The sequence below is a fragment of the Bos indicus genome, chromosome X (assembly GCF_029378745.1).
Source record: "Bos indicus isolate NIAB-ARS_2022 breed Sahiwal x Tharparkar chromosome X, NIAB-ARS_B.indTharparkar_mat_pri_1.0, whole genome shotgun sequence".
Taxonomy (NCBI): Eukaryota; Metazoa; Chordata; class Mammalia; order Artiodactyla; family Bovidae; genus Bos; species Bos indicus.
Genome location: NC_091789.1, coordinates 80,577,608 through 80,601,728, shown reverse-complemented (window position 1 = coordinate 80,601,728; position 24,121 = coordinate 80,577,608). Strand labels below are relative to the sequence as shown.

The window sequence follows — 24,121 nt, the reverse complement described above, 5'->3', positions numbered from 1 at the left end:
AAAGAATTGCAGTGCTGTAACATCAGATAGTCTGATATAGGAATAAAGATAAATACGGAAATCACATGTTTACAATGCATTCAAGATATTTATTTATAGATTTTTCAGTAAATGTAGAAAATTTATGTATAATTCAAAAAATGTGTTCAGTGCTGGAGCAGCCATTGAAGAGATACCCCACATCCAAGGTAAGAGAAAGCCAAGTAAGACGGTAGGTGTTTCAAGAGGGCATCAGAGGGCAGACACACTGAAACCATAATCACAGAAAACTAGCCAATCTGATCACACAGCCTTGTCTAACTCAATGAAACTAAGCCATGCCCTGTGGGGCCAACCAAGACGGGCGGGTCATGGTGGAGAGGTCTGGCAGAAAGTGGTCCACTGGAGAAGGGAATGGCAAATCACTTCAGTATTCTTGCCTTGAGAATCCCATGAACAGAATGAAAAGGAAAAATGATAGGATGAAAGAGGAACTCCCCAGGTCGGTAGGTGTCCAATATGCTACTGGAGATCAGTGGAGAAATAACTACAGAAAGAATGAAGGGATGGAGCCAAAGCAAAAAGAATACCCAGCTGTGGATGTGACTGGTGACAGAAGCAAGGTCTGATGCTGTAAAGGGCAACACTGCATAGGAACCTGGAATGTTAGGTCCATGAAACAAGGCAAATTGGAAGTGGTCAAACAGGAGATGGCAAGAGTGAACGTCGACATTCTAGGAATCAGCGAACTATAATGGCCTGGAATGGGTGAATTTAACTCAGATGACCATCATATCTACTACTGTGGGCAGGAATCCCTTAGAAGAAATGGAGTAGCCATCATGGTCAACAAAAGAGTCTGAAATACAGTACTTGGATGCAATCTCACAAATGACAGAATGTTCTCTGTTCGTTTCCAAGGCAAACCATTCAATATCACAGTAATCCAAGTCTATGCCCCAACCAGTAATGCTGAAGAAGCGGAAGTTGAATGATTCTATGAAAACCTACAATACCTTTTATAACTAACACCCAAAAAAGATGTCCTTTCCTTATAGGGGCCTGGAATGCAAAAGTAGGAATACAAGAAACACCTGGAGTAAAAGCCAAATTTGGCCTTGGAATATGGAATGAAGCAGGGCAAAGGCTAATAGAGTTTTGCCAAGAGAACACACTGGTCATAGCAGACACCCTCTTCCAACAACACAAGAGAAGAGTCTACACATGGACATCACCAGATGGTCAACACCGAAATCAGATAGATGATACTCTTTGCAGCAAAAGATGGAGAAGCTCTATACAGTCAGCCAGGAGCTGACTGTGGCTCAGATCATGAACTCCTTATTGCCAAATTTAGACTTAAATTGAAGAAAGTAGGGAAAACCACTAGACCATTCAGGTATGACCTAAATCAAATCCCTTATGATTATACAGTAGAAGTGAGAAATAGATTTAAGGGACAAGATCTGCTAGACAGAGTGCCTGATGAACTATGGACGGAGGTTCGTGACATTGTACAGGAAACAGGGATCAAGACCATCCCCATGGAAAAGAAATGCAAAAAAGCAAAATGGCTGTCTGGGGAAGCCTTACAAATAGCTGTGAAAAGAAGAGGCAAAGGAGAAAAGGACAGATATAAGCATCTGAATGCAGAGTTCCAAAGAATAGCAAGGAGAGATAAGAAAGACTTCCTCAGTGATCAATGCAAAGAAATAGAGGGAAACAACAGAATGGGAAAGACTAGAGATCTCTTCAAGAAAATCAGAGATACCAAGGGAACATTTCATGCAAAGATGGGCTCGATAAAGGACAGAAATGGTATGGACCTAACAGAAGCAGAAGATATTAAGAAGAGGTGACAAAAATACACAGAAGAACTATACAAAAAAGAGCTTCACAACCCAGATAATCACAATGCTGTGATCACTCACCTAGAGCCAGACATCCTGGAGTGTGAAGTCAAGTGGGCCTTAGAAAGCATCACTACGAACAAAGCTAGAGGAGGTGATGGAATTCCAGTTGAGCTATTTCAAATCCTGAAAGATGATGCTGTGAAAGTGCTGCACTCAACATGCCAGCAAATTTGGAAAACTCAGCAGTGGCCACAGGACTGGAAAAGGTCAGTTTTCATTCCAATCCCAAAGAAAGGCAACGCCAAAGAATGCTCAAACTACCGCAAAATTGCAATCATCTCACACGCTAGTAAAGTAATGCTCAAAATTCTCCAAGCCAGGCGTCAGCAATATGTGAACCGTGAAATTCCAGATGTTCAAGCTGGTTTTAGAAAAGGCAGAGGAACCAGAGATCAAATTGCCAACATCCACGGGATCATGGAAAAAGCAAGAGAGTTCCAGAAAAACATCTATTTCTGCTTTATTGACTATGCCAAAGCCTTTGACAGTGTGGACCACAATCAACTGTGGAAAATTCTGAAAGAGATGGGAATACCAGACCACCTGACCTGCCCCTTGAGAAACCTGTATGCAGGTTAGGAAGCAACAGTTAGAACTGGACATGGAACAACAGACTGGTTCCAAATAGGAAAAGGAGTATGTCAAGGCTGTATACTGTCACCCTGCTTATTTAACTTCTATGCAGAGTACATCATGAGAAACGCTGGGCTAGAAGAAGCACAAGCTGGAATCAAGATTGCTTGGAGAAATATCAATAACCTCAGATATGCAGATGACACCAGCCTTATGGCAGAAAGCGAAGAGGAACTAAAGAGCATCTTGATGAAAGTGAAAGAGGAGAGTGAAAAAGTTGGCTTAAAGCTCAACATTCAGAAAACTAAGATTCTGGCATCTGGTCCCATCACTTCATGGGAAATAGATGGGGAAACACTGGAAACAGTGTCAGACTTTATTTTTTGGGGCTCCAAAATCACTGCAGATGGTGCTTGCAGCCATGAACTTAAAAGATGCTTACTCCTTGGAAGGAAAGTTATGATCAACCTAGACAGCATATTCAAAAGCAGAGACATTACTTTGCCAACAAAGGTCCGTCTAGTCAAGGCTATGGTTTTTCCATTAGTCACATATGGATGTGAGAGTAGGACTGTGAAGAAAGCTGAGCACTGAAGAATTGATGCTTTTGAACTGTGGTGTTGGAGAAGACTCTTGAGAGTCCCTTGGACTGCAAGGAGATCCAACGAGTCCATTCTGAAGGAGATCAGCCCTGGGTGTTCTTTGGAAGGAATGATGCTAAAGCTGAAACTCCAGTACTTTGGCCACCTCATGCCAAGAGTTGACTCATTGGAAAAGACTGATGCTGGGAGGTATTGGGGGCAGGAGGAGAAGGGGACGACAGAGGATGAGATGGCTGGATAGCATCACTGACTCGATGGACGTGAGTCTGGGTGAACTCCGGGAGTTGGTGATGGACAGGGAGGCCTGGCGTGCTGCAATTCATGGGGTCGCAAAGAGTCGGACATGATTGAACGACTGAACTGAACTGAACTGAACTGAGTGTTATGAGCATTAAGTGTATCAAAATGAAGGACACTGCTCAAGGAACTGAGTGTAGGAGGGGTGGTGATATATAATTACAATTGTTGTTCAGTTGTTGTTAAGTAGCTGTCCTGTCTGACTCTATGGGACCCCATTGACTTTGGTCCACCAGGCTCCTCTGTTGATGGAATTTTCTAGGCTAGAAAACTGGAGTGGGTTGCCATTTCTTTCCCCAGGAGATCTTCCCAGACCAGGGATTGAACCCCCATCTCCTACATTGGAAGGCAGATTCTTTACCATTGAGTCACCAGGGAAGCCCTGCAATTGCAATATAATGTAACAAATGTAAACAGAAGTTAGATAGATGCAAGGTATAAGGTAACAGGTGCTGTGCTCAACATGTCAGCAAATTTAGAAAACTCAGCAATGGCCACAGGACTGAAAAAATGTGTTTGCATTCCAATCCCAAAGAAAGGTAGTGCCAAAGAATGTTCAAACTACTGTACATGTGTGCTCATTTCACATGGTAGCAAGGTAATGCTCAAAATCCTTCAAGCTAGGCTTCAGCAGTACCTGAACCAAGAACTTCCAGATGTTCAAGATGGATTTAGAAAAGGCAGAAGAACCAGAGATCAAATTGCCAACAACGGCTGGATCACAGAAAAAGCAAGAGAATTCCAGAAAAACATCTACTTCTGGTTCACTGACTGCACTAAAGCCTTTGATTGTGTGGATCACAACAAACTGTGGAAAATTCTAAAGAGGTGGGAATACTAGACTACCTTACCTGCCTCCTGAGAAACCTGTATGCAGGTCAAGAAGCAACAGTTACAACTGGACATGGAACAATGAATTGGTTCCAAACTGGGAAAGGAGCACGTCAAGGCTGTGTAGTGTCACCTTTATCATTTAACTTATATGCAGAGTACATCAAATGAAATGCTGGGCTAGATTAATTACAAGCTGCAATCAAGATTTCCAGGAGAAATATCAATAACCTCAGGTATGCAGATAATACTACTCTAATGGCAGAAATCAAAGAGGAATTAAAGAGCCTCTTGAGGGTAAAAGAGAGTGAAAAAGCTGGCTTGAAACTTAACATTTAAAACACAGAACATGGCATCTGGTCCTATCACTTCTCTGCAAATAGATGGGGAAAAGGTGGAAACAGTGACATATTTTCCTTGAGCTCAAAAATCACAGAAGACAGTCACTGCAGCCATGAAATTAAAAGACGTGTATTCCTTGGAAGAAAAGCTATGACAAACCTAGACATCACATTAAGAACAGAGATATCACTTTGCTGACAAATTTCTGTATAATCAAAGCTATGGTTTTTCCAGTAGTCATGTATGGATGTGAGTTGCTGTTGTGTTAATTGCTCAATCATGTCCGACTCTTTGCAACCCCATGGACTGTAGCCCACCAGGCTCCTCTGTCCATGGGATTCTCCAGGCAAGGATATTCGAGTGGGTTGCCATGCCCTTCTCACTGGGATCTTCTTGATCTGGGGACTGAACCCAGGCCTCCTCTATTGCGGGCAGACTTTTTTTGAGCCACCAGGAAAGGGTACAGATGTGAGAGTTGGACCATAAAGTAGGCTGAGTGCCAGAGAATTAATGCTTTTGAATTATGGTACTGGAAAAGACACTTGAGAGTCCCCTTGACAAAAAGGAGATCAAACCAGTAAATTCTAAAGGAATTGAACCCTGAATATTCATTAGAAGGACTGATGCTAAAGCTGAAGCTCAAATACTTTGGCCACATGACGGGAAGAGCCCCTGATGCTGGAAAAGACTGAGGGTGGGAGGAAAAGGAGGCGACAGAGGATGAGTTGGTTGGATGGCATCACTGACTCAATGGACATGAGTTTGTGCAAACTCTGGGAAATAGTGAAGAACAGGGAAGCCTGGCATGCTGCCATCCATGGGGTCATAAGTAGTAAGACATGACTACTGAACAACAACAACAAGGTAACAAAAATAGGATCAACAAGACAGGGCTCCAGGAAGAATGTATTCAAGAAAAAAGTAAACAAAATTGATAGATTACCTGCTATACTGGAACAAAAGAATTTATATTTCTGTAGGGAATATGGGAATGAATTAGCAATAGTCAAAGAAAACTAAGCAAATGGTAAAAACAAACCATAACTTCAACAAAAATGAACAGATATGGCTTAACTGTGAATATTTACATAGTCACAACTAAGCAAACACTCCAAACTGATTTAGGCAAATACCAAGGAAAAGGGTATTGAGAAAATGAATGTGGAAAAGTATGTATATACCTGTGAGTAAATTGTCACCTTAAATTGTAGAAATGCTATATGTAAATAGAATAAAAGAGTACATGAAATAAGATTTTATGGCTTTACTGATGTTAACCAGAAGAACTGCTAAGAGTTGAAACTGTTATCTGCAGAGTGTGGAGGTCATGAGTAGGAAGAGGTTGGTCAACAGACTAATTTTTATATATGTAAATATATTAATTTGATATAAATAAATAGAAATCTAATTTTAAAAGATCATAGATAACATTTTAAAAATATATAAACAAGTTTAAAGAAAAAAAATTATTCAGTTCTACTCCATAGAAACAACCTCCATTCAAAGCACAGTATACTTCCTATAGGTTTCTTTTTCCAGGTGTATACATTTTTGTCTTATTCAGCCAAGATAATATAGTATCTGCATATACAGTTTATATTATGAGCATTTTCTATAATTTCTTAGTAAACATCAGCCCTGATAGCTGCATAATATTTCACTAGATGACTATACAATTTGTTTACTGTTGACAGTTGAGAAAACCTCTTGAATATAATGAGCTGTCAACAATCTCCACAAAATGCCATTACACACCAAGCCTTACTTCCTACAATTTCATGACAGAAAATTAGTAACTAAAATTCCATACCTATTATAGGTATAGTATTATAAACCAGAATGCAAAGAAGCTCAAAATTTAACTAATAAGAACAAGCTTATAATTAAGAAAAATTCTGGTACAAGATGAATTACAGTACTAGTCATGTTTTGTATCATCTTGGATCTATCACATGTCTAGGAATATAAACTATAGAAATTACCAGAAATGCAAGAATATATGTTCATCACAGTGTTATTTACAAGGGCATAAGTTTGGGGGAAAAAACGTGTATGACACAGAAGACTAACTTACACTCTGGCTATTCAACATGGTACATTACCATAAAAATCTACAACATAGGGACTTGTCCAGTGGTTAAGACTCCATGCTTCCACTGCAGGGGGTATGGGTTGGATCCCTGGCTGGGGAACTAAAATTCCTGCATGCCATGTGGTGTGGCCCAAAAGAAAGAAAGAAAAAAAAAAAAAAAAAACTACAATATTACATTATGTGGGGGGGAAAAGCAGGATATGGAACTTATTACAGAGAATGAACTGTGCTTTCTTTAATTAGTAGATATACTTAAAAGTTTATTGGCAAATGCTGCTCCAAAATTACTTCAGTTACTTACATCTATTCCACACCAGCTGAAGGATCAAGCATATAGAACAGTATTGACTATGCGGGTTAAAAAAACATACACATAAGACAAGAGAAAACCGAGGAGAGAACTTCAAAACTCTTTGGTAATCTATCCACTAATGAAGAGTTGAATGGGTTAAATAAGCATGTTTATCAAACTGCTATCAATTCCAAGTGCTGAACTACTCTGGAAATACAAAAGATGAAAAAAAAAAATCTGGTAACTGCACTAAAGGAGACAACTAACTACAAAAAATTTAAAAACACATATAAACAATTGTAATACAGTCTAGTTTGCAATAACAGAGGTACTTATTTATATGATAAAGATGTAGTCAGTGACATATTTTGGTTTTTAAAGGCATACAAGTGGGAAGCAAACATGTAATTTTGACCTCAAAAGAAAAATAAAGAAACAGAGATTCAAGTGACTGAACCAGTATCAAGAATTATTTTACAACTATTTAACCTTTAATATTATTCAGTCTGGAATATGTAAGCCCATACTAAATTAAACTTAACCAGGATATTTTTAGATTTTCTTAGTATTAAGGTACACACTAAGACACAATTAAAATATGAACCATATTTGGATGGTATTGCTATAAACCACTTTTGTATGTTTTTGGTTAAAAACCTGCAAGCATTTCTTTTAGGTATATACCTAAGAGTAGAACTGCTGGATCACACGGTGTATATATGGCACTATTAAAGCTGAACAAATAGTTCTCCAAAGTGGTTATTCCAATTTACATTCCTGCCAGGAGAGTATGAGAATTCCAATGTTTCAGATCTTAGATAACTCATGGTATTGTCTTTTAATAAAGTATAACCTTTAAAAAATAGTTACGGTTCATAAGAATTTGCAAAAGTGGTACAAAGAGTTCCTGTGTACTGGTTCATCCAGCTTTTCCAAATGGCAACATCTTACATAGCTACAATATGTTGTCAAAAACAGGAAACTGCCATGGGTACTGGTACAATACTATGAACTCAATCACAGAGTTTATTTGGATTTCACTGGTTTTTATATGTATTTTTATTGCTTGGTGTATAGCTCCATGAAATTTTATCACATATGCAGAATCATATAACCATTACCACAAGCAGGAATCAGAACTGTTCCATCACCACAAAAAACCTCCCATACGTTATCCCTTAGTATTTACACTATCCCCTTAACCCTAATCCCTGGCAACCACTAATGGGCTCTTTATCACTATAATTTTCTCACATCAAGAATACCATATGAATGGAATCATATAATATGTAACTTTTTGAGACTGGCATTTTTCACTCAGCGTAATACCCTCAAGATCCATCCAAGTTGTTGTCTGGATCATTACCAACAGTTCATTTCTTTTTACTGCTGAGCAGTATTTCATTATATGGACATATCACAATTTGTTTATCTAGTCACATGTTAAAGGACATTTGGGGTGTTTCCAGTTTTTGGTTATCACAAATAAAGATGTGTATAGGTTTCTATGTGAAAATTTTCACATAGAAAGTTTTCACTTCTCTGGCATAAATTTCTAAGACTGTGACTGCAAGTAAATATTTGATGGTTTAGTTTTAAAAAAATACCTATTTTTCAGGAAGAGTAGTTGTGCCATTTCATTTTCTCACCAGCACTGCAGGAGAAATCCAGTTTCTCTGCAACCTCACCAGCATTTGGCAGTATTACTATTTTTTTATTTTTAGTTACTTTGATAGATATGAAATGATATCTTGTAATTTTAATTTACATTTCCCTGTTAGCGAGCCATGCTGAACATCTTTTTCTTGTGTTTTTTTCTTTTCTTTTGCCAGATATAGATCCTCTTCAGTGAAGCATAAGTTTAAGTCCTTGACTAATTTTCTAATTGAAAAAACAACTTCTCTTACTGTTACATTTAGATAATTCTTCACATACTCTACATATGAGTTCTTTGTTAGATATGTAGTTTCAAATATTTCCTCTAAGTTGGTGACTTGTCTTTTCCTCTTCTTCACATAGTCTCTCACAGACAAAAGTTTTTAATTTTGGTTGTTCAATTATTGATTTTTTATTTAATGGCTTATATGCTTTTGGTGTCACAGTTAGGACATCTTTGCTTAATCTTAGTTCCTGAAGACTTTCTTCTATGTTCTCTTACGTATAATTTTTACACTTAGATTTAGGATCCATTTTGACTTGATTTTTGAATGGGGGTTAGGCTTAATTCAAGGTTTGTTTTCATCTTATGAATACCCCATTGTTTCAACACCATTTACTGAAAAGCTTATCCTCCCTTCATTGAAACATTTTTTTGCATCTTTGACAAAAATGTGTTTAACTTGTATTTCTCTGATGATTAATAAAAATGATCACATTTTTCTATGTGTATTGGTCATTTGGATATTATCTTTTGTAAAGTCTTTTCCAGGCTTTTTGCTCATCTAACAATGAGGTTGTCTGGTTTAGTATCCTGATTTCTAAGAATTCTTTACATATTCTGGATAAGAGTCCTTTTTGAATCCTTTTATTGAAAATAGCTTCTCCCAGCTTATGCTTTGCCTTTTCATTTTAGCATGAAATGCCTTCGATGAATAAAAGTTCTTAATTTTAATCATGCTCAATTTATCAATTTTTCCTTTTATGGTCAGTACTTTGTGTGTCCTATTTACAAAAAAATTCTTACTACAAAATCAGGAAAATGTGCTATTGCCAGTTAAAACCTTTATGCTTTAGTTTCAATATTTAAACCTATAAACTACTTGGAATTAATTATCAGGAAAATACAGATCAAGATTATGAAGCCTTGGGACTTCCCTAGCGGTCCAGCAGTTAAGAATCTACCTTGCAATGCAGGGTACGCGAGTTCAATCCCTCATCCGTTAACTAAGATCCCACATGCTGCAGGGCAACTAAACCCGCAAACTAGAACTACTGAGTTTGTGCCATGCAATGAAAGATCCTGCATGACACAAAAAAGATACTGTATGCCACAATTAAGATCTGATGCAGCCAAATAAATAAATACTTTTTAAAAGATTATGAAGTCTTACTACTACTATATATCTATGACAATGGGTTAATAAAAAACTGACATCAAGCTATGATTAGGACAGATAACAAAATGAAACACATACTCTACTAGCTGGAGTATAAATTGGTACAACCATTTGGGAAAAATGTTTTGGGAGTATAAGCTAAAGCTGAATATGCACATACACATTACCTAGCAATCCCACTTCTAGACATACACACAACATAAGCAATCTATATGTTCACTAAAAGATAAAATTCTTGAAAAAGTGTAATTTTTGGACTTCTAATTCTGGAAAGATAAAATAGACATGCTGTTCCCTATTCCTCACCGTGTGCACACACACATGCACGCACACTCAGTTGCTCAGTCGTGTCTAACTTTGCAATCCCTATGGAATGTAGCCTGCCAGGCTCCTCTGTTCATGGGAGTCTTCAAGCAAGAATACTAGAGTGGGTTGCCATTTCCTACTCCAGATCTTCCTAACCCAGGGAACAAACCTGTGTCTCTTGCGTCTCCTGCATTGGCAGGCAGATTCTTCACCACTATACCACCTGGGAAGTCCTATTTCCCACCATAAATACAGCAAAAATGCCTGAATACTCTATATAAAACAAACAAGAAGTTTCTTAAAAGTGAGAAGGAAGCACAGGGGCTTGAGACCTAACACATAATATAGCAGTAACTTCCACAGGCTTTCTTTTTGCCTTGTATATCCCAGACTGAGTGCTAAAGAACTGAGCAATCTGGAAACACCAGTGGGTGCTATCAAAATCTCCACAGAAAGCCTGCTCTCTAGCAAAAGGACCAAACAAGGGCCAGACCAGCAAGACAGAAAACTTTACAACAACAATCATTCGACACCAGTCAAACAGTACAGACAAAATGTGGGGTACCTTCACCCTTGTCACTAAAGGCTGAGAGGGAAGCCCAGACTTCCATCCTCACCTAATTGCAACAAGGCATAGCCAAAATAGTGTCAGATAAGTTTGAGTTAACAAAGTCCTCTCACCAATCCAGCAATGTCAGTGAAGACCATGTAGGGAACTAGGATATCCATTCCCACCAAGTGGTTGTAAGAAAAACCCACTCTCCTGCTACTGGATTAGTATCAGAAGAAATCAGGTGGAGAATTAAGAATTATACCACAACTCAAACAGAAGAACAAAATGGAAATCTCAGAAAATGAAAAATACAGTAACAACAACAACAAAAAACTCAACAGATGAGCTCAACAGTAGAGAAGAGCCAACTCATTGGAAAAGACCCTGATGCTGGGAAAGACTGAAGGCAAAAGGAGAAGGGGGCAACAGAGGATGATATGGTTGGATGGCATCATTGACTCAGAGGATATGAATCTGATCAAACTCTGGGAGACAGTGAAGGATAGAGAAGCCTGGCATGCTGCAGTCCATGGGGGTAGCAAAGGGTTGGACATGACTGAGTGATTGAACCACAACTATAAGATGTAACCATTAGGAGAAACAGGTCACAGTACCTCTCTATCTTTGTAAGTACCTTTGACTCTAAATAGTATAAATAAATAAACATATAAATAAATATAAATAAAATAAATAAGTTTAAAAAAACAGTATCAAGCTAACCAAAGACCCTGAGACTGTTAAAAGTACTTCCTGGCCATACAAGGCATTATGTTACTATTTTAAAGCTTAAAGTGTCTAATGGCTTGACAATAAACAAAATTATATTTATTTTCTGAAAATTAACAAGTCATGAGAAAATAGAAGATGGATAGATAGAAAAACAGACATAATCTTTCACATTTGCAAATTTAATCCAGACAGATTTAGCTACTCAAGAGTAACTCCTGAAATCCATGGGGTGTTTGTGTGTGTGTTATGTATGTGTGTGTGTAAACACACGCACATACATGAAGAATCTGAATAAGAGACACTTTCTGGCAGATGTTTAAGGGGTTTAATTTGCTAGTGAATAAGCCAAGGTGACTGCTCACAACCATATTTCAACATTGTTTCCTTTAGTTCAGTTCAGTTCAGTTGCTCAGTCATGTGTGACTCTTTGCGACCCCATGAATCGCAGCACGCCAGGCCTCCCTGTCCATCACCAACTCCCGGAGTTCACTCAGACTCACGTCCATCGAGTCAGTGATGCCATCCAGCCATTTCATCCTCTGTCGTCCCCTTCTCCTCCTGCCCCCAATCCCTCCCAGCATCAGAGTCTTTTCCAATGAGTCAACTCTTCCCATGAGGTGGCCAAAGTACTGGAGTTTCAGCTTTAGCATCATTCCTTCCAAAGAAATCCCAGGGCTGATCTCCTTCAGAATGGACTGGCTGGATCTCCTTGCAGTCCAAGGGACTCTCAAGAGTCTTCTCCAACACCACAGTTCAAAAGCATCAATTCTTCGGTGCTCAGCTTTCTTCACAGTCCAACTCTCACATCCATACATGACCACAGGAAAAACCATAGCTTTGACTAGACGGACCTTTATTGGCAAAGTAATGTCTCTGCCTTTGAATATGCTATCTAGGTTGGTCATAACTTTCCTTCCAAGGAGTAAGTGTCTTTTAATTTCATGGCTGCAGTCACCATCTGCAGTGATTTTGGAGCCCAGAAAAATAAAGTCTGACACTGTTTCCACTGTTTCCCCATCTATTTCCCATGAAGTGGTGGGACCGGATGCCATGATCTTCGTTTTCTGAATGTTGAGCTTTAAGCCAACTTTTTCACTCTCCACTTTCACTTTCATCACTAGCTATCAAATATAACTCTTACATGACAAATCATACGCTATTATGACATTTACAAATTTGGGAAACTGAACAAGTCAAAGGTTCAGATTAAATTTGACAAGAGTAGGATTACTCAGAATTCTTTCTTCACACTCATGCACAAATGATAACTTTTTAAAACATGGCAAACAGAATACAAAAATGTACTTATCTTTATATAGTTATATAACCATTAAAAAATAACTTTACTGTACTCAATCCCTTTGTAAGCTTTCCAGACTCTACAGATTTTAAATACCTAATAAAAATATATTCTTTCCTATGGTCTAACTGGAATTTCCCTAGTTATAACCCTAGGTGTAGTTCACAACGGGCTTCCCTGGTAGCTCAATGTGCTACCTGCAATGAATCTGCCTGCAATGTAGGAGTGGCAGGTTCAATCCCTGGATTGGAAAGATACCCTGGAGGAGGTCATGGCAACTCACTCTAGTATTCTTGCATGGAGAATCCCATGGACAGAGGAGCCTGGCAAGCTACAGCCCATAGGGTCACAAAGAGTCAGACACGGCTGAAGCAACTTAGCACGCACACACGTAGTTTAGGACTCTGCTAAAATTAAAACATGTTTTACACACAATATACTACCTCTCAAACTTTAGAACATTTACTAAGGCATATCTCAGCCATCTTTTCATTCAACTAATCTCATCAGGCCCTTTGTTGTCCACTTGAAACACTGTTAATCGGCTATGTGTGAGTGTTAGTTGCTCAGTCGTGTCCAACTCTTTGAGATCTCATAAACTATAGCTTACCAGGCTTCTCTGTCCGTGGAATTCTCTAGGCAAGAATACTGGAGTGGGTTGCCATTGCCTTCTCCAGGAGATCTTCCCAAAGCAGGGACTGAACCTGGATCTCCCACACTGCAGGCAGATTCTATACCACATGAGCCACTAGGGAAGCCCTGTTAATTGGCTATACTCCAATACAAAACAAAAAGTTAAGAAAAAGCTAACCCCAACTCTTCATTACTTTCTTAAAGGCAATTTTTTCATACACACACATGTGTGTGTGCAAATATTTATGCGTACATATACACGTAAATTTTTCTCTTACAAATTCAGTTAAAGTATATTAATTGCTAACCGTTAAAAGCAACATCAGTAACACATATATAACACAACTTCTACCTACAGTGGTTTGAAGTATATTATTCAAGTTTCTACAATAAAGAGATCAAGAATACCTTAACTTTAACACCTGTGTCTCCAAAGATGATAAACACATGAAAGATGCTTCTCATCAAATATCATTAGGGAAATGCAAATTAAAACCATGTAAGGTTCCATTACACACCTATTAGAATGGGTAAATTTTTATTTTTAACTATAATACCAAGGAGGTAGAACAACTAGAACTCTCATACACTGCTGGTGGGAATGCAAAACTATACAATTACTTTGGAAAACTGTTTGGCAGTTTCCTACAAAGTTAAACATAAATTTACCATGTAGCCCAGCAACTGCACTCCTAGATTTTAATTTCACTTGGACAAATATCTATGGTCACACAAAACTTACACATGAATCTTTAAAACAGCTTCAATTTTAATTTCAAAACCTGGAAGCAACTCCAAGGTCTCTCAAACAGAAGTGATTAAACAAACCACTCATCCATATAATGAACACATTCAAACAATGAAAACTATGGTAACAAACCTTATACCCACACAATGAAATACTATAATGAAATACAACTCAACAATAAAAAGGAACTAACTATTGACATGCAGTAATGAGGATGAATCTCAAATGCATTTTGCTAAGTGAAAAAAGTAAGATTCAAAAAGCTACGAACTGCATGATCCCATGAGTGAATTTCCTAAAGGATGATGAAAGCATTTTATATCTGGACTTTATCTTGTATTTGTCAAAAATTATAGTAGTAGACAATAAAAGAGTAAATTTTATTATCTGCAGATTTAGAATGATTTTTAAAAAATTATACATTCAGAAAATGCTTCTTACCTCACATTAGTTTCATCATTAAATTCTTCAGCCCACTTTTTCCTTGACTGAGCAGTTGTAGAGCCATCTAAACGGTAATAGTCAATGTTTCTGAGCCACTTCCCTTCACCTGAAAATTCAACAAGAAAAAAGATATATACATATAATCCTAGTAGTAAAAGATTTATCTTTTTTGCTTGCCATTTAAGAGCTATTTATATATACTCTATTTGCAGAGCAAGACAAGAGATAACATTGTATTACTAGTGCAATTTACCAGAGATTTCCTTCTAACACATATTGAATAGCAAAAGTACTCTCAAAACTATTTCACCTACATGTAAATTTCATCCTTGATTAGAATCCTAAAAAACTTTCAAAAGAATATAATTAAGCTGTATGAAAATTCTTTTTAATTAAATCTAAAAATGACAAGGTTTCCCCCTTTGTTATTAACAAGTTGATACTAAACAGATAAAAACCAAAGACACTGAATGCATTTATTCATTCCCTGAACAAATAATGACTGAATACTTATTTATACGCTAAAAAACATTCTATGATCTACTAAGGTGAAATAAATAAAAGCAAAAATAAATCAATGGGACCTAATTACACTTAAAAGCTCTTGCACTGCAAAGGAAACCACTAACAAAATGCAAAGAAAATCCACGGAATGGGAGATAATATTCACAAACGATATGACCAACAAGGAGTTAATATCCAAAATATACAAACAGTTCATACAGCTAAATATCAACAAACAGTACTATCAGAAAATGGGGAGACCTGAACAGATATTTTTTCCAAAGAGGGCATTGTTGTTGTTCAGTCACCCAGTCATGTCCAACTCATTATGACTCCAGGGACTGTAGCATGCCAAGGCCTCCCTGTCCCTCACCATGTCTGGAAGATTGCCCAAGGTCACGTCCTTTGAAACGGTGGTGCCATCCAGCCATCTCATCCTCTGATGCCCTCTTCTTCTGCTCTAAATCTTTCCCAGCATCAGGGACTTTTTCAATGATTCAGCTGTTTGCATCAGTTGACCAAAATACTGGAGCTTCAGCATCAGCATCAATCATTCCAATGAGTATTCAGGGTTGATTTCCTTTAAGATTGACTGGTTTGATCTCCTTGCTGTCCAATGGACTCTCAAGAGTCTTCTCTAGCACCACAATTTGAAGGCATCAATTATTTGGCCCTTTGCCTTCTTCAGAGTTCATGTTTCACAACCTTATGTGACCTCTGGGAAGACCATAGCCTTGATTATATGGGCCTTTGTCAGCAGAGCAATGTCTCTGCTTTTCAACACACTGTCTAGGTTTGTCATAGCTTTCCTGCCAAGAAGCAATCATCTTCTGATTTTACGGCTGCAGTCACCATCTGCAGTGATTTTAGAGCCCAAGAAGACGAAATCTGTCATTGCTTCCACCTTTTCCCTTCTATTTGCCACAGAATAATGGGGCTGATTGCCATCATCTTAGTTTTTTTAATATTTAGTTTTAAATCAGGTTTTTGACTCTCATCCTTCACCCTCATCAACAGGTTCTTTAGTTTCTCTTTGCTTCTACTATTAGAGTGGTATCATGTGTATATCTGAGGTTGTTATTGTTTCTCCTGCCTATCTTGATTCCAGCTTGTGCTTCATCTAGCCTGGCATTCTTCATGATGAGCTCAGTGTATAGGTTAAATAAACAGGGTGACAAACAGACAGCCCTGTCAACACTCCTTTCTCAATCCTGAACCAATCAGTTGTTCCATAGAGGGTTCTAACTGTTGCTTCTTGACCTGCATACAGGTTTCTCAGGAGACAGGTAAGGTGGTCTGGTATTCCCATCTCTTTAAGAGTTTTCCACAGTTTGTAATGACTCACACAGTCAAAGGCTTTAGTGTAGTTGATAAAAGAGAGGTAGATGTTTTTCTGGAATTTCCTTGCTTTCTCTATGATCCAGCAAATGTTGGCAATTTGATGTCTGGTACCTCTGCCTTTTCTAAACCTAGCTTGGACGCCTGGAAGTTCTTGGTTCATGCCTAGCATGCAAGATTTTAAGCATGATCTTACTATCATGGGAGATAAGTGCAACCATATGAGCTGATGGGGACATTAAAAGATGTTTGACATCACTAATTATTCAGTTCAGTTGCTCAGTAATGTCTGATGTTTTGGGACTCCATGGACTACACAGCACACCAGGCTCCCCTGTCCATCACCAACTCCTGGAGCTTGCTCAAACTCATGTCCATCAATTCAGTGATGCCACCCAACCATTTTATCCTCTGTCGTCCCCTTCTCCTGCTGCCCTCAATCTTTCCGAGCATCAGGGTCTTTTCCAATTAGTCAGTTCTTCTCATCAGGTGGCCAAAGTATTGGAGCTTCAGCTTCAGCATCAGTCCTTCCAATGAATATTCAGGACTGATTACCTTTAGGATTGACTGGTTTGATCTCCTTGTAGTCCAAAGGACTCTCAAGAGGCTTCTCCAACACCACAGTTCAAAAGCAACAGATCTTCAGCACTCAGTTTTCTTTATGATCCAACTCTCACATCCATACATGACCACTGGGAAAACCATATAGCTTTGACTAGACAGACCTTTGTAGGCAAAATAATGTCTCTGCTTTTTAATATGCTGTCTAGGTTTGTCATAGCTTTTCTTCAAGGAGCAAGCATCTTTTAATTTAATAATTGACTAATTATTAAAGAAATGCAAATGAAACCATAATATCCTTTCCCACTTGCCAGAATGGCTATCATCAAAAAATCTACAAATAACAAATGTTGGCGAATATGTGGAGAAAAGGAAACCCTTTTACCCTGTTGGTGGGAATGTAAATTGGTTCAGCCACTATGGAAAATAGTATGGAAGTTTCTCAAAAAAACTAAAAATAGAACTACCATAACATCCAGCATGGAGAAGGCAATGGCAACCCACTCCAGTGTTCTTGACTGGAGAATCCCAGGGACAGGGGAGTCTAGTAGGCTGCCGTCTCTGGGGTCACACAGAGTTGGACATGACTGAAACGACTTAGCAGCAGCAGCAGTAACATCCCATAATTCCACTCCTGGGTATACATCCAAAAAGTCTGAAAACACTAATTCAAACACATACATGCACCCCAATGTACACAGGAGTAGTCAAGATATGGGAGTAACTCAAAAGTCCATCAACAGACAAATGATTAAAAATTTGTGGTATACACTCAAACACAGACACATGAATATTACTCAGCAATAAAAAAAAAAAGAGTGAGATTCTTCCATTTTCAGCAATATGGATGAACCTAAGAAATAGTCTACTTAGTGAGATAATTCAGATAGAGAAAAGACAGATGCTGTATCACTAACATGTAAAATACAAAAAATTACCCATACAAAGGTATATAACAAAACAGAAACAGACTCAGAGATACAGAAAACAAACTAGTGGTTACCGAGGGGGAGAGGCAGAGGAGAGGGGTAAAAGAGAGGTAAGGGATTAAAAGATACCAACTACTATGTATAAAATAGATTTTTTAAAAAGGGTATATTGTATAACACAGGGAATAACAGTCATTATTTTATAAAACTTTTAGTGGCGTATAATCTGCAAAACTACTGAATCACTATGCTGTATAGAAGTTTAAGTGTTAGTCGCTCAGTTGTTTCTGACTCTTTGTGAACCAATGGGCTGTAGCCTACAAGGCTCCTCTGTCCACGGAATTCTCCAGGCAAGAATACTGGAGTGGGCCGCCATTTCCTTCTCCAGGGGATCTTGCCAAACCAGAGACCCAACCTGAAATTAATACAGTGTTATAAACCAACTGTATTTCCATTAAAAAAATTAACACATCCATTCCTTTGAGAATTTAGACTAAAACAAAAGAACAAAGTATGTCTCATCAAGTCAAATTTTATGTTCTAAGGACTGTAATATCCTACAAGATTCAAATATTAAGGATTTCTAGAATAAATGATCTAGCTGTATTAATGATTCCCACAAATAGGATGTGTTTTTTTATTTTTGGCTGTGCTGGGTCTTTGTTGCTTTTGTGTGGGCTTTCTATAGTTGCAGCTACACTTCACTGCAGCATGCAGGCTTCTCATTGTGGGGGCTTCTCTTGTTGTGGAGCACAGGTTCAAAGGCATATAGGCTTCAGTAGTTGTGGCACACAGGCTCGGTAGTCACAGCTAGAGGGCTCTAGAGTGCAGGCTCAGTAGTTGTGGTGCATGGGCTTAGTTGCTCCACCACATGTGGAATCTTCCAGGACCAGGAATCAAATCCATGTCCCCTGCATTGGCAGGGAAATCCTTAGTTGTTTAATTTTTAAATAACATTAAAAGTTTAAAAGTCTTAGGATATATCTTAAGGTGTATGCATGCTTAGTCACTCAGTGGTGTCCTATTCCTTGCAACCCCATGGACTGGAGCCTGCCTGGCTCCTGTCCTTGGGATTTTCCAGGCAAGAATACTGGAGTGGGTTGCCACTTCCTCCTCCAGGGGATCTCCCCAATCCACATCTCCTGCATTTGCAGGTGGATTCTTTGACCACTGAGCCAAGTGGGAAGCTCCACATCTTAAGGTATATAAGAATAAATTATTCCTGGGGGAAAATTTTAAATTAACAAATTAATAAAAAAAAATTCCACATGATCATCTCAATAGACACAAAGAAATCACCTAACAATATTCAATACACATTCATGATAAGAAAAACACACTCAAAAAACTGGAAATAGAAGAGAATTTCCTCAACATCATAAATGCTATCTACTAAAAAATATAAATAACATTATACAGAATGGTGAAAGATCAGATGCTTTCCCTCTAAGATTAGGAACAAGAAAAGGATGTCTGGTTATGTTACATTAATTCAACACTGTACTAGAAGTTCTAACGAGGGAAATAGTCAAGAAAAAGAAATAAATGTAATCTATATTGGAAAGGAAGAAGTAAATCATTATTTGCAGATGACATGATCTTGCATAAGGAAAATCCTTTAAAATCCACAAAAAACTACTAGAACTAATAAATGATTTAATATGCAAAACTTACATTTGCAATGAAAATTCAAAACTGAAAATAAGGACACAATTCCACTCATAATATTATCAAAAAGAATAAAATAAATTTAACATAAGAAATGCAAAATGCATACACTGAAAACTATAAAACACTGGTGAAAGAAATTCAAGACTTAAGTAAATGTTAAAACATCCCATGTTCATAGATCAGAAGACTTAATATTGTTAAGAAGGCAATACTTGCTAAAAAGAACTTAAAAGTTCAATGCAATTTCTAACAGAATTCAAGCTGACGTCTTTGTAAACTTTACAAGCTAATTCTAAAATTCATATGGAATTGCAAGGGATCCAGAATAGCCACACACACACACAAAAAAAATGTTGAAGAGAAACAATGTAGGAGGAATCACACTTTCAAAGCTTTCTTTCAAAGCAAATGTAATCAGAACAGTGTGCTACTGGCATGAGGACAGACATATAGATAAATGGAACAAAACTTGGGGAGTCAAAAAATAAATCTGTCTCTTTGGTCAACTAATTTTCAACAAGGGTGCCCAGAAACAATGAATGGAGAAGGAACAGTCTTCTCAGTAAACAGTGTTTGACAACTGGATAGCCACAGCAAAAGACTGAAGTTGGATTTTTAACTTCATAGCATATATAAAAATTAATGCATCAAAATCCTAACCAATTAATGCATCAAAGACCTAACCAAAAGAGCTAAAACTATATAATTTTTTGAAGGAAGCATAGGAGTAAATATTCATGAACTTGGATTTGGCAATGGTTTCTTAAATATGACACTAAAAGCATAAGTAACAAAAGAAAAAAATGTAAATTAGACTTCATAAAAATGAAATACTACCTAGAAAGTGAAAAGACAACCCAAAGAATGAGAGAAAGTATTTACAAAGCATATATCTGAAAATGGCCTCCTAAACAGAATATTTTTAAATTTTTTTTTTAAAAAAAAAGTCTTTCAAATGAGCAAAGGACCCAAATAATAATTTTCCCAAAGAAGAAATACAAATGGCCATGAAACAATGGTCAAAATCATTAGTCACTGCTAAGTCACTTCAGTCGTGTCCGACTCCGTGTGACCCCACAGACGGCAGCCCACCAGGCTCTACCGTCCCTGGGATTCTCCAGGCAAGAACACTGGAGTGGGTTGCCATTTCCTTCTCCTCATTAGTCACTAGAGAAATACAAATCAAAATCACAATGAGATACCATTTCACAGCCACTAGGATGGCTATAATTCAGCAACAGAAAACAAATGTTGATAAAGATGTGGAGAAGTGAGAACCCTTGTACAATGCTTCTTGAGTGCAGCCAGTATAGAAAACAGTTTGGTTAATCTTCAATACATTAAACTTAGAACTGCATATGACACAACAGTTCCATTCGTAACTATCCAATATATCCCAAACAAGTAAAAACAGATTTTTAAAGAAATAAAAACTTGTATACAAACATTCATAGCTGTACTATTCACAATAGCCAAAAAGAGAAAACAACTCAAATATCTATGAATTAATGAATGGATAATCAAAATGTGGGTATTAACCATAAAACAGAATATTAGTAGGTCAAAAAAGGAATAAAGCAGTGACACTTGCTACAACTTGGATGAACCTTAAAAACATGCTATGCAAAAGAAGTCACGAAAGACCAGATATTATATGACTCTATTTACATGAAAGGTCCAGAATAAGTCAATATCAATCTATATAAAGAGAAAGTAAATTAGTGATTGCTTAAGGGTAAAGTGGCAGAAAGGAGGTTAGCAGAGTGATAGCTAAAGGGAACAGTGTTTCTTTGGTAATCAATATGTTCAAAAACTGACTATGGTGATAGCTGCACAACTCTGAAAATATACTAAAAACCATTGAACTGTATACCTTAAGTAGGTAAATTGCATGTTATGTGAAGTATATCTCAACAACACTGTTTAAAAAAACAAAAAAAAATTTGCTACAACAGCAGCAACAAAGACCATATTTATAGGGATAAGAACAAAAAGAAAGTGCAGAAAAAATATATATATATTAAGGTTGTGAGTCCAGGTAATTTTTTTCTTCTACTGTTAAAATGTTTATATGTCTGAATGAACATTTTAAAAATTATGATATGTAAACATAACTCACCTTTATAAATAAGAGGCTTATCTTTATCTTCTGTCTTTTCCCTACTAGCCAATTCAAGAAAATCTTCAATCAAGTCCAGAGATATGAGAGACTGGCTGAAAACAAGGCTGAAAAACAAATCAGTGTTCATAGATTAAAAGAGTAACAAACTCAACACATTTCTAATCAAAACCTCAGTAGGACTTTTTTGGCAGAAATTAACAAGCTGATTCTAAAGTTTATATGGATATGCCAAGCACATAGAGTAGCCAAACAATTTCGAAAGGAAAAAAGTTGGAGGCATAAGTATACATGATTTCAGCACAAAGCTAGTATAATCAAAATAGTACAGCACTGACAAAGAAACCAACACAAATCAATGGAACAGAATATAATCCAGATATAAAGCCACACAACAGTTAACTGGTTTTTGACAAAGAGGCAAAAGCAACTCAATGGAAAGAAGTCTTCTTAACAATAGTCTTGCAAAACTGGACATTCATATGCTAAAAAACAAATTTCTGTCTAAGCCTCAGCTGCATAAATAGAGAACAGAAGAATCTAATTTGACAAGTTTTTTCTTTAAAAGAAAAAAAAGTCTTAGCTGACCATAAGTGAATATGAAGCAATAATGTTATTTAGATGTTGGAAAACCATTCTATCAGATTACAAGAATGGAATGACAGGATCCAAAGTAAATAATAACCAGACTCACTATAATTATGTGTTAATAAAAACTCAGCTGAAGTGTTTTGTTTACTGTGACCATATTTTGAGATGAGTGCTAAAAATTGAAGCATATTCAAAACCATTGTCAGGACTGAAATTAAGCCATACAAAGAATAGAACAATCAACTGAGAAGAAAAAGCTTACAGTGACAAGAGATAAACCCATCATTATCTGAAGAGGAGACAATTGAAACAGTAGTAGTGATGTCTGCAACCTATTTTGAAAAGTATCAGGAAAATAAGATGGATAGAGGGATATATAGGTATATAATAAAGTATGATAAAATATAGTATAGATTCTAGGTAACAGGTATGTAGGTATTCACTCTATTTATTCTTTCTGCTTTTTATGTTTGAAAATTTCCATAATGAAACACTGGACAAAGAATAGTGGTAATCACAATTTCAGAAATGCAGTTTTATGTCTTAATGTTGATAACATTTATCACTTGGGTTAATAACTAAAAATGATCATTATAACAGTATTTTTAAAAAGCAATAGATATATTCTATTTTAGACTAGGGGGAAATAGCTATAGGAATACAGTACAAACTAAAGATAAGCATACATTTTCTAACACTTTGAAGTATTCAACTCTAGGGAGCCTTCTGAAATGGAAAATATTCTACTCAGGAGAAACTAGGAGAGCATCTATGATGAACATGGTAAAAGATATTCCTTGTTAGGAAATTAAAAGACTACTAAAAATCTCCTATACACTCATAAAATTCTTATACGGTATCCAATAAAAATTAACTTTAAACTATAAAAGTTAATAGAAAAAAAAAGCATAAGCATGTCTAAATCATCAGTCTCTTCTGACCCTTCAGGAACTTGGAGCTCAAATATCTACTTTCTACTTGACATCTCTCATGGACATACAATATGCCTTGGAAACTTAACAAAATCACAGCAGAACTCTTTACTACCTCTAATAAACTTAGTTCTCCCTTAGGCTTCTTCATTTTGGTAAATAACAACATAATTCACAGGCACTTAGGGGGAAAGCCTGGGAGTCATCTTTGACTACTCTATCTTACTGTCCTGCATTTAATCTACCAAGTATTGTTTCTCTACCCCAAAACACACTCTTTATCTCCACTACTACCATTCCATTCCATGCCAATATCCTCCCTTATCTGAACTACTTGTTTCTGTGTTAAGTGGCAATATATAACAAAAATAACTTGCAGTGAGTACTTACTTGGTGTCATGTACAGTGGTTAATAAAAACCAATATTTTTATAATTAACTATTAATTCAAACAACTCACTATCCAGCAAAAAAATAAATACATTAGAATGTGTTAAGAGTAGAGTAGAAGTATATTAAAAGGTGGTATGAAAATAGAAAAGAAATCTACCTCTTTCCAGGAAAGTTAAAGAAAGTAAATTAGATTTTTTTAAGATAGAAGATTTGTTTTATTTTAGCCTTATATTAAAGTGCTTAAAGTTTTTAACAAAAAAATTCTTATATTACAAGCATTATATTTTAAAAATATTTTATGACCAGAACACAGGGCCTTATAAAAGCCTAAACGATAAGCATGGTTCAAAATTTTAAAAGCACATTTTTAAATAATAAAATGAAGGATAAGACT

General features: G+C 36.9%; 1 protein-coding gene across 6 annotated transcripts in view; it reads right to left on the bottom strand.

The window, feature by feature from the left end:
• The window catches only part of ATRX (ATRX chromatin remodeler), a 285,985-nt gene that overhangs the window by 39,516 nt on the left and 222,348 nt on the right, over window positions 1-24,121 (bottom strand). For all 6 annotated transcript variants that reach the window (XM_019955726.2, XM_019955722.2, XM_019955724.2 and 3 more), the window contains 2 exons: window positions 21,813-21,919; window positions 14,688-14,796 (listed from right to left, as the gene is read on the bottom strand). In XM_019955726.2, coding sequence (XP_019811285.1) covers window positions 14,688-14,796; window positions 21,813-21,919 — 216 coding nt within the window. The remainder of the gene's footprint in view (window positions 1-14,687; window positions 14,797-21,812; window positions 21,920-24,121) is intronic.